Source organism: Serinus canaria, chromosome 1A (assembly GCF_022539315.1).
Source record: "Serinus canaria isolate serCan28SL12 chromosome 1A, serCan2020, whole genome shotgun sequence".
Lineage (NCBI taxonomy): Eukaryota > Metazoa > Chordata > Aves > Passeriformes > Fringillidae > Serinus > Serinus canaria.
The window spans coordinates 65039847-65052132 of NC_066314.1; the positions used below are offsets into that span (position 1 = coordinate 65039847).

At 42.6% G+C, this 12286-nt stretch overlaps 1 protein-coding gene across 4 annotated transcripts in view; it reads right to left on the reverse strand.

Moving 5' to 3' along the window:
• Positions 1-2334: 2334 nt before the first annotated feature.
• Positions 2335-12286, reverse strand: part of FBLN1 (fibulin 1) — an 83210-nt gene continuing 73258 nt past the window's right edge. For all 4 annotated transcript variants that reach the window (XM_050984763.1, XM_050984771.1, XM_050984775.1 and 1 more), the window contains one exon: positions 2335-3502. In XM_050984763.1, coding sequence (XP_050840720.1) covers positions 3363-3502 — 140 coding nt within the window. In that variant the 3' untranslated portion in view covers positions 2335-3362. The remainder of the gene's footprint in view (positions 3503-12286) is intronic.

The following is a 12286-nucleotide window of genomic DNA, read 5'->3' on the forward strand; positions in this document are numbered from 1 at the left end:
CAGTAGCCAGAGATTCTTCTACCTTGTGGATTCTTCTACAATGATTTGGAAAAAATCAAGTTGCTTGTATGAGTTGAAGAAACAGCACTAAAATCAATCAATGCATGTAATTCAAGACAAAATGAAACTCACTGCTACTAAAGAAAGCAAAGTTTACCATGACTTGTTAACTGATGGGGCCTGATAAAAAAAAAAAGTAGGAGATTTAGTGGCTGCAAATGAGATCCCTGATCTGTTAGATGTAAAGTGCATCATAGGTTGAAAGCTTGACAGTCCATTTATCTTCAAGGTTTTGGCAGCTGTTTTACAAACTACTTCATCCTCTCAATACCACAGAAAATCTGGTGCTTCCTGGTAGAGCTGGACAAATGATCACCAGATCAATAGGTACAAATGTACACAATTTTTCCACTTTGGAAGAGAAAAACCCCATTTTTTTTCTAATTTCTAGTTTCTAGACAGCTGGCCACAGTTCAAGCACCATTTGGTACTTTCTGGCTAGCCTTAGTAAAACACATATTTGTAATTTTCAAAACCTAAACAGTAGTTACTTATGATGGTGTCCATTACAGTAGTGCTTTTTTATTGTTATTACAATTTATTCTCAAATGTTGGCAGTATTAGAACAACTGGGCAACGTGCAATTTAACTTACCTCACATCCAGAGTCAGGGGTGGTTGTTCTCATCAGGTCCAAGGTCACTCATGGGCTGGGTTCAGATAAAGTTGGTTTTGGCTTTGTCTGAGTGGAGGAACCCAAAATCTTTTATTAGCTCTCCCCCCCACCATCACCTGCACCAGATCTCACTCATGTGAGAACCATCAGCTAATGACAAAAAAAAAAGACCTTGGGGTTTATATTAATCACCATCTTGGGGATGAAACTGAAATATTGCTCTGTGAGCATGGCCAGGCCAAGATACCCATCCCCTATGGTGTGATACACCACAGCTGCTTTCCTTTGATGTCTATTTTTTTTACCTTTTTTTTTCTTTTATATATTCTTTGTGTTCTTTACACATTCATTTGGAGCTCTGTAGGTTATTATTGCATGTGTAGCTTGTTTTCCCAGTAGTTTTCCCTGCCCTTTCCCTAGGCAGGAACACAAAACAAATTCCAGAGCCCCAAGCCCTGGGGGTACAAGGTCTCCATCCTGTCTTGGTTTTTGCTGGGTACCAAGGCTGAAAACAGCTCTTTGAGACACATTTTCATAAATAAAACACAGCTAGTACCAAGGGGAGGGGTGGAGCTCCAGGAGAAGGGGCTTGACTTGGGGGGAATTGCATCACCACTGGTCCTCCTCATTGGTGCTTTTTATCAATTATGCTAATTTCCTAAATCCTCTAAAAATGTATGCACCCCTGTGGGAGTGGACTCTTGTGGACATTCTTCCAACACTGCTCCTAGAGCTCCAATAAACATCCACTCTTATGTTACCTCCTGTACTAAAACTATCTTGAGTTTCATTTCCAGGATGAAAAAGGCATCACCTTCCATTTGATTTATTGGTTTTTAATTTAAATGGGGTGACTCACCTTCCATCCAAGCAGTACCAAAGCCAGACCTGCAGATCACACAGTCAGTGGAAAAGGGAACTGATGTTTTATTTCACCTCTGGGAAAGCCCACCTAGCTGGGAAAACCTGTCCAAGGTGATGAGAGCACCATGAGGTGCTGAGGTGTCAAGAGTGAGACTTGGGATGAGTTGTCAAGCTCAGATGAATAAGAAAAAGGCAATGTGGGCATGGCATGAACATCTCCATCCCTGCCCAGCACATGAATACAAACATAAATACAATTTTCCTACACAATGTGGCTTAACACCACCACAGAATATTGAAAAGTCATGTGTCAGCATCCCTGTAAAAGCCATTTCTGTAACACTAACTGCAAGCTGCTGAAACACAGCAAGAGGGCTGCTAGAGGCTGATGCTCACAGAAACATCCCTCAGAGCCCACACTCTTGTTTTCTGCCACAGCTGGCACCTGCTATTTTCTGCATCAATAACACCCTCCCAAATACACCCAGACCACAAACACACATTTAAAAAGTAAAGGTGGCAGGATCACACTGACCTTAAAGTTCATCCAGTGCCAACCCCTGCCATGGGCAGGGACACCTTTCACTATCCCAGGTTGCTCCCAGCCCCATCCAGCCTGAACTTGGGCCCTTCCAGGGATGGGACAGCCAGAGCTTCTCACAGCAGCCTCTTCCATGCTTAGTGCCAATGACCAAGGGGGTCTGGTTTGAGTGGGAATATGGATATGATGAATTTGCTTACAAAAGCTGTATCATATCATTTCCCTGGTAATCAGAAACCATGGCATACTTTGGAGTATTTCCCATCTGACCTTCTTTATTTCCTCATATCTTAACAAACATAACAAACTGAAACATGGAGTTATTTCTTTTCTGTTCTGTTATAAAAAAGATACAGTATTTTGATGCCTAGAAAATACATTAAACATTCATTTATTGGTGAGATTTTCATTATATAATTACATATGCCTTAGTTTGGTGCATAGGAAATGTACAGTTTAACATGCTAATTTTATTACCAATTTTAAAAAGGCATGGAGCTTTGTAACAGACAGGAGATAAGGTATGAGTTTTCCATGTATTGCTGAGTACTGGTAAGATTGGAATTGAAGCAATATGCTGTGTTCCTGTTACAGATTAATTTTAATGAGAGGTACTTGTTCAATTAGAATCAAACAATCTTACAATCAAATAATAAGTACCAAAAAAAATAGGAGTATTTTTTTAACATGTGAAATAGCTTGTTAGTCTGTAAGTATTTCTAATTCCTTTTGCACTTCCTCTGGTGGCTGCAGCTGAATGGCACTTCTTAAATATCCAGGCTGAACTTTTCAGGAATAATTAGAAGTTCTGGGGACCCATTCAGAGGGCCCAAACCTATTTACCACTCTCTGACAATCCTCTTCAAGGTAGTTAATTTGAGGTGAAATTATTAATCCTTATCCAACTTCTTCCATCCAAAGACACCATATACTCACCCCAATGAACTCTGACATCTGTTTTGTTACACAGCCTCTCACCCAGGTTATCTGACCCAGGAGCCAGTTGAGATCTGTCCAAACATTTAGAAAAGTTTTAAATTTCACCAGGCAGCTGAGCAGTTTTACACACTACATATTTATACAAACAACTACATCAGGCTCACTTAATTTGCTCAGCCCTATGTCTAATCAACATAATACTTTGTTATTTGTCTTAAACTATAAACCAAATATTTAAAAAACAAAACAAAACAAAACGAACACTATTGGGTTTTAAAAACAAGAGTATGACATAATATCTTGTGGCAATGTTTCAGGCTGGAGCACTTGCTGTGGGTGTCCCTCAGAACCAGTACTCGGACACGAAGATGTGGACGTTGACGATGTTGCGGTGGGACACCACCCCGCCCATGACATAGTTCATCTCCAGCTTCAGGATGGCATGGAAGGGCCCGATGATGGGCCTCACCTGGCGAACTACACCTGTTGGGGCAGAAATGGGTGTTGCCATGTCATTTCAGGGTTTACCTCAGAACCTCGGCTCCCTCCCCGATAATTCCCTCCCAGGTGTGTCAATCTCCTCTCCTTTCCCCTCCCAGCACTGACTGTCAATCCTGGAATTCCAGAAGGGCGTCGAGTGATTGGCAGATTCAAAGGATCCCTTTATCCCTAAGGGCACACTGGGCCATCCAGGTGTCCTTTGTCCCTTGAGACCTCCTCCTCTGTACCTGGTTGGTGGCTTCCTACCCTCTCCCTCCCCCTCTCCCCCAGCTAAAAGGGTGAGCAAACCACATGGTCAGGGAGTTCTGTTGGAGCTGTTGCTGGATTCAGAGGCCTGTGGGCCAGGAATAAAAGCTCTGGATCCAAACCCTCCATCAGAACAAACTCCTTTCCTTCACCATCACCTTAAAGCTTCACTGCCAGAGGGAAACCCAAGGAGCAGACCCTGTTATGGGGGAAAGCTCCACCCCACAGCCACCAGAGCTCCTGCACGCCTGGACTTCCCTCCACGTGCCCAGCTGCAGCATCCAGCTAGCCAAAAAGTGTCTGTGGGGTCAAAACACCACAGCTGCCACTGTTTGGTTCAGCAGCAAGGGCCAGACAAGCTCAGGCACATCCCACCCAGCTATATTGGTAATATTCCAAAAAATGAGATATTCCAATAAATGGGTTGCTGAGATTAGCAGATCTAGCTAAGTCTGAAGGATCTACACCACTCTTGGTGTCCAGTATAGCCCAGGGAGAGGTTATTTTATCTACTGGGTTTGTAAATAGCTTGCAAGAAAGCTTGCAAAAGAGATAAAATACAACTTTTGAGTCAAAATATCTGGAGGATCTATAATGAGCACTCAAGTGTTGCAAATAGTGAAACTCTCCTATATATTCTGAAATCAGTATTTTTTTTTTTTTTAATTTGGAGACATAAATTCAGTAAGCATGCTGTGACACTGCTTTTACACAGGGCAGAAGGATATTTCCCTGGGTAACCCAGAACACATATTGCTCAGAGGAGTACTTGAGCACACCTGGGAACTCCATGCAATTCCTGGTGTCGTGTGAAAAACCCCATTTCATTTGGAACAGTAGAAACTATCTGTATTGCATCCCTGTGAACATCAGATGACACCAATCTGTAAAGCATTAGTGTGCTGAGTCATGGATGGGGAGCCCCACTGGACACAACAGGAACAAAGGGTAATGAGGAAAGGGGGCTATCTCTGCATCTGCTCCCATGTCATCCTCATATCAATGGTGGCCATTCCTTTGATCAGTGTTGTGTTTTGAGGGTCCCCAGGATGAGGTGAGAGATGAGAATTTGACTACAAGCTCTCAGAAGGCTGATTTATTATTTTATGATATTGTATTATACTACAAGAAATGATACACTAAAACCATACTAAAGAAAGAGCAAGGAGACAGACAGAAGGCTAGAAAAGAATGATAATAAAAACCCATGACTGACCAGAGTCCTGACACAGATGGACTGGGATTGGTCATTAAATTAAAACAATTCACATGCTGGGTAAACAGTTCTCCCAATCACATTTTGAAGCAGCAAAACAGGGAGAAGCTGAAGCTTCCCAGCTTCCCAGGAGAAAAAAAATCCTGGCACAGGGATTTTTCATAAAATATCACAGTGACAGATAAGGAAGGAAGCAGTAAGGGAGAAGTAAGCTGTGTCTTCCAGGCCTCCAGTCCTGGTTTGCCATGGAGGAGCCCCAGTGATGGAGACTGCTGGGGTCCTCAGAGGGTGGCAAGGCAGGGCTTGTCCCCCTCCCCAGCCAGGTTCAGCTGGGACCCACATCACAGCCTGGCTCCTGGATGAGCTGGGCCAAAGTCAAACTGAGGAGGCAACGAGTGGGGCAAGAACAAGGGAACCCTTGGCTGTGCTGCAGCCAGACCAGCCCTCCTCCAGCACTGCTCAGGCAGGGACTGAAGCTGACACTGGGCTCCTGGGCTCTGGGTAGGCTGTGGGAGAGTGTCACCCTGGTTTTTTCAGTTTTCCCAAGCCTTCTGACGTTTAAATTCTTATAATGAACTTTCTCACACACTTTATGTAAATAACTTATTGTTTTGCATTCTTTCATGGAGGAAGAGAAATTTGATAGACTGTTGGTTTGTCCAGCGTCATTGGAGAGGTGGCACTGTCACCTTCCAATCCACTGTCACTTTTGGAAATCTATAAATGTTGGAGTCAATATTAAACACCCTCTTTTTTGCCTTAGAAAGCTGCATGTCATTTTATTTCATGTCCTGTAGTGACAGGAGAGGACCCTGGGGAGGCACATCTGGGTCACAAGGGGTTGTCTGTGCCTTGATGAAATGTGGCTACACAGAACAGTGATGCAGCTTCAGACCTACAAAGCAAAGTCAACACAAGCTTTGCCATTGATTCCAAAGGCTCCAGATCAGGTTCTAAACATATTCTCACTTCTTGTTTATTTTCTAGGCCTGGTGTTACAGAGTAGGCAGCTACCAAAGTGCTCTCAGCTGAAAAGGATATCCCCAGATGTCAAAATCACGTGAAGCCAAGGTCAGCCAGCAGGCACAGGGAGTCTGCTGGGGACCCCCCTCCACAGACACCTCCTTCTGACAGCAGTTTGCTCTGACAGGCTGTTTGATTCACAAGGAAATGTACAGTGAAAGAAAGGATGGTTTGAGATGTACTCCTCCTGCCTGCTGGGGGTTATAACAGAGTCCCACCTGAGCTCCTGCAGCTGATCCCTACCAACACTCTGGCCTGAGATCTGATGGGAGACATAAATGTTTGCTTATGCAGCCTGTCAGCACCTTTTCCTAAGGCAGTGATGACATTACAGCTCTGTCCTGTTCAAACACTTACTAATATCTTCAGCATGCAGTGAAACTGCAAACTTCTCACCACAGTCACTCTGCCTGCCATATTTGATGAATACACTTCTTACATCCTGCCTCCTACAATCTATATGCATGCATATATATACTTATATTTTATTTTTTAATTTTCTTTAGCTTTCTTGGCTACTCTCCTGTACCTTATAAAAATTACTGGGCTTGGCAGATGATGTATTGAAACAGAAAAACCTTGATGAAATTGTCCTCCCTTTAGGGCAGCATTTAAAGCATTTTACTAACAACAGATCACATTATTGCAGGCACTGCTCTAAATGAGAACCATGGAAATGCACAGCATTGAAATCACTCAGTGCTGGCAATCTTAACCAACCCCAGGAGCAGCTCCTGCAGTCACCACCAAGCCCTAGAGAGCAAAGGCTGCTGGTTTGGTTTAGCAATCCTCTTATAGCATTCTACACTTTCTGCACCACTCCACTGGTTTGGTCTGCTCTAGAGGTGGGATTGCAAATGGTGTTTTCTCTGCTGTGCTATGGCACAGTATGGCAAACATTCACACATCACTGATGCAGCATTCAAAGCCATTGGGAACAATATCATTCATGTTGAGATGCACCCTGCTAACAGGCAGGGAAAAGGTGCAGTGGGCAAACACTGCAGGCCATGTGGCAGTGCCTTTTCACACAGCTCTCCTGCTGCAGTTTTAAAATCCAGCTGGTAAAATGGCTTGAGAGGTGAATGCCACACATGCTGACAGCTGTATTGAAGAAAGACATTGAGGGAATGTAGAAAGAAACAATTTCCACAGTTATTTCCACAGTTATAGACCATAGTTAACTAGATCACAGTTAAATAGACATAATTATTTCTACAGTTTGTTGTCCCAATGTTCTAGATGGTCCTGAAATGACCACCACTGCAGGAACTCTTTCCTTTCTATCCCATTAAATGAATGAGGATGATACAGGATGATACAGCATATGTGTGAGGATGCATTCATTCTGATTAGGTAGAATGAAAAAAAAAAAAGAAAAAAAAAAGAGGAGAAACCCTTGAAATGTTCATATGAGGGGTTTGCTGTTCTTGGCAGATTCACTCCTTGAGAGCTTTGCATTTTTGTTTTGTGACAAGTGCTAAAATGGAAAACCTGATTGTTTTTCTTCACCAAACTCAAGGACAAACACAGGTGGAAACCAAGCAAGATGCTTTCTGTGTCTGGTCCTCTCCTGTCTCTCCTGTCTCAAACCTTTCACATCACCTACAAGGGAGGCATAGCTCTGCCAGGCCCAAACAAGGCCAGCAGTGCCTTGGGCTGACTCAAATAAAAGACCAAAAAAAAAAAAAAAAAAAAAAAAAAAAAAAAATCTTGAGATCTAGGATCTACTTCACATCCATGGCTCAACAAATCAGTCACTATCTCAAAAGCATTTAGCCCAGGACAGATTTGAAGAAGCCACATGTAATAACTCTGGGTGTTTTGAAGTTCCACAGATTTGTGAGGCACTGCAATATTTGCATAAACATGCTGCTTCACTCTCCCTTTGGCAAACTCATGGCTCCAGATTTGGGGTCTGGCAGCTGTCAGAGTTTGTAGCTGAACACTAAGTACAAAACCATACCTTACAGTAACAGGAAGGTTATGATTTTTAAATGCACTGAGAAGTCAGGGAGTGTAAAAATTAAGTGGCCACTTTTTGATCTCTTTTTTACCCATCCAAATCCAAAGAAGCTGGATGGAGCCAGTCAGATTTGCCATGGGACTCAGTCCTGGAGAAGAAAACAAAGACAAAGACAAAGACAAAGACAAAGACAAAGACAAAGACAAAGACGAAGACGAAGACGAAGACGACGAAGAAGAAGAAGAAGAAGAAGAAGAAGAAGAAGAGAAGAAGAAGAAGAAGAAGAAGAAGAAGAAGAAGAAGAAGATGAAGATGATGAAGAAGAAGAAGATGAAGAAGATGAAGAAGATGAAGATGAAGAAGATGAAGAAGATGAAGAAGATGAAGAAGAAGATGAAGAAGAAGATGAAGATGAAGAAGATGACGATGAAGAAAAACGAACAAGAAAAGAAAGAAAAAGAAAAAGACAAAGCACAAACAAAAGCAAAAGAACAAGAAAAAGAAAAAGAAAAAGAAAAAGAAAAAGAAAACAAAAACAAAAACAAAAAGAAAAAGAAAAAGAAAAAGAAACAACAACAAGGTGAATCCTTGATCACTGGAGATTCCCCCTGCTAAAGCCAATGTGTCAGGCAACCTCAAGCATCTGTGTTGTCTTGCCTGCAGGCACACAGACAGTGTTGGTACTCTCCATCCAGTCCGATGAGCTGCTGGTTCATCATGTGTGACCCAAACACAGACTCAGTCTGCAGAGAATGCCATGTGTCACAGGCCAGGCAGAATGCCTTCCATGAGCTCACCTGTGCTTGGATTTGCTGCTTTGTTAACATGTCCCAAATCTGTTTGAGTATCTTCATGATTTGCTGACCTACTTTTAAAAGACAGTGATAGGATTTCTTTCTCTTGCACACTTTACCCTTATTGTGAACAGGATCTGTGGCAATCCTCCTTACCTGCTGGTCTGTGAAAGTGAACAGCCTCAGAGTGAGAGGCAGCAAGTTTCTGGATGTCACAGAAATGGTCTGAACCATGGGCCAGCTCCTAAAGCTCTCTCAACTAAAACAGAGCTACTCTCCTCGCCTGTTTTTTACTTCATGTTTTGTATCTTAATATTTTTGTAATTTAATTTTTTCTAAGGTAAAGCATGCCACCATGTGTAGTGAGGACAATAACCTAAAAAATATTTAGTACATATTTTTAGATGAGAGCAATGGCAACAGCCAATAATCTGCCACTGACTTACAGAAGCTTTGCTTATCAGAGGAGATGGGGTAAATAAGACAGCAAGGATAATATTGTTAATATTCCTAAGCCTTTCAGCAGCATTTCTAGTATTTTAATCTGAGAGAATCATACAATTGTTTAGATTGGAGAAGGCCTCTAAGATCAAGTCCAACCATTAATTCAGCACTGCCAAGGCCATCAAATGTCACATCCACACATTGGTTAAATCCCTCCAGGGTTGGTGCCTCATCCACTTCCTTGAGCAGCCTGTCCAAATGCTTGACAACCCTTTTAGTGAAGGAATTACCCCTAACATTTAATCTAAACCTCCTCTGGTACTACTTTAGGCTGTTTGCCTTTGTCCTTGTTCCCTGGGAGCAGAGCCAGACCCTCACCTGGCTGCACCCTGCTGTCAGGGAGCTGTGGACAGTGAGAAGTTACCCCTGAACCTTTCCTCCAGGCTCAGCTCCCACAGCTCCCTCAGCTGCTCCTTGTTCTCTAGATGCCACAGGAACTCCTTGGGTTTTCTGTCCCTCTTTAGGATATCATTACATTTTTGAAATATGTGAGATCCTCAGACAATTCACCTCTGTGTTTGGTTTCTGCTTCTACTTCTGCATTAGGCAGTGGATTTGCTAAGAAGCTCCATTTTCAGCTGAGGAGAAGAGCTGCTGTTTTGTTTCCACATTAACCCATTCTGGCTGACAGGTCCCAGCCTTGTCATGCACTCACATCTTGCCTCCAGACTCCTAATTCTGGTTTCTATGCTAGCTCCTTAAAATACTCCTGTTTAAAAGAACCTTTCTTCCTCTTTTTTCACTGCTATCCACAAAATCTGCTGCAATTACACTCCCAGGGGATCTGGGTCATGGTGTTCCTCACACTGCATTTGCATTTCCTCTAAAGAAAGTTCCTCTAGGAGAGATCATCATAGTGTGCAAAAAACAAAGCAGAAACAAGCAGCTTATTTTCATCCTGCCATAAGAAATGACTGGTTTGCATTGGTAGAGAGGTTGCAACATTTTAGATTTTATGGTTCAGAGGTGAAGCTCACAGGATTTTCCACAGGGATTGATTCTTGAGTCTAGTCAAATATTTAAATCTGTATCATCATTAGGAGCACAGAACAGAGATAAATTGCACCCATTCCTCAAAAAAGAGAGCTTCAGAGATCCTAAAATTTTAAGGATCCCAAATCAAGCAGAGGAATGTTAGTGGAGCAGGCAAAGAGTCAGGCTGACAGTGGGGCTGTGTCTGGTGACTGCTGGAAGAGGGGATGTGCTGCAGTAAACTCCTCTTGCCTTGCCTGCATATGCAGGCATTTGTATTTGTGTATATATAAACAATCCCAGCTACTGCCAAATCAAAACCTGTTCTTCCAAATAACCTGTGGGCTACGCTCAGGGAAATACAATAAACAGTTATCAAAACTGGGATCAATTCCCTCAACCACATTTCAAGCTTTGTGTTAAGTAACAAGCACAGGAGATCTTCTTCCTCTTGCCCCCTTCCCATCACTTCCCCCATGAGGTTACAGCTGTATTGTTTTTTCCTGTCACCACATACCAAAGGACAGTAAAAACCACCTTTTTCATTCCTTTTGTGCTCACAACAAGCAGACAATGTCCTTTCTGTGACTCTTCTCAGGAGGCAGGTTAACAGAGAGATGTCTGGTTGGTTACTGTTGGGGTAATCCAGCAGTATTACCCCATTTTCACTAGTGCTACACTTCACCCTTCACATTAAAGGCAAGTACTACTTTGGCAACTTTTCTGGGAACAAACAATCAATTTAGGATAATTTGGTTTGGATTTTTTTATTGTTTACTTGTATGATCTGTGGTCAGCTGAAAACTGACCAGGAACTGAATAAATGTGGGATGTATAATAAGGAGTTTCTGAGAAATCATGAAATGATGAAAAGAAGAAAATCCACTTTTCTGCATCATTAATTTATAGTTAACTTATTCATGAGATCCTAAATAGAACAAGATGAATATTTTTATTAATTCTAAGACCTATTTTAAATTAAACACTCTGTAAAAACGATGTAAAATAGTAAGAATGGGATATATATTTGCAATACCAGAGGCAGTCAAACAAATGCCATGGTTTCATGGAGAATGTGGTGGTGGTGCTGAGTTGATGGTTGGACTTGAGCTTAAAGATCTTTACCAACTTTTATGATTCTGTGATGCTACAAAGTCTGACCATAGCTCACTGTTTGCTTTTCCTTCAAAGCAAGCACATGCTGCTATTCAGGCTATTTTGGGGTTGTAGTGGCCATGCACAATTAAAATTAACTTCCATGAATTGGAAACTAATACTGGTAGCAACATGTGAATGTCTAGTCCTCATTAGATAAATAAAATCCCATGTGAGATCAAGCATGTCTGGTTTTCCCCCTCCCTTTCCCAATGCCTGGGCTATGGCAGGCCTGACTGAGTGAAAGCTTAAAAAAGCTTTATCCTGAAATAGAATCACAGAACCATAGAGTGGGTTGGGTTGGGTTGGGTTGGGTTGGGTTGGGTTGGGTTGGGTTGGGTTGGGTTGGGTTGGGTTGGGTTGGAAGGGATCTTAAAGTACATTCAGTTCCTTCCCCTGCCATGGGCAGGGACACCTTCCACTATCCCAGGTTGCTCCCAGCCCCATCCAGCCTGGCCTTGGACACTTCCAGGCATGGGGTAGCCCCAGCTGCTCTGGGTACCCTGTGCCAGGGCTCACCAGCCTCACAGGGAAGAATTTTTTCTGTGTATCCAGCCTAAATTTCCTCTCTTTCACTTGTAAACCATTGTGAACCCATTGAAAATTTCCCCCTTTGAAAAGAAGCACAGGAAGGATTGTCAAGAGGAGGTGCTGTCACATGGTGAGAGGGTGCTGTCTGCTGTCAGATGGAACTTTTGGGATGAGCTGCTTGTGACACCTACATGACAGAGATTTCAATGACAAGCAAAAAAATCCCACCTTATAATTTTTCCTCCAGCTATTTTCCTTGTGCTTTAAATGGATACTTGGAAGGTGATCAATTGGGAAAAATTCAAGTGTAAGAGGACGTGATGAGAGCTGTGGAGATGGAACCTAACCTCAGCTGAAAC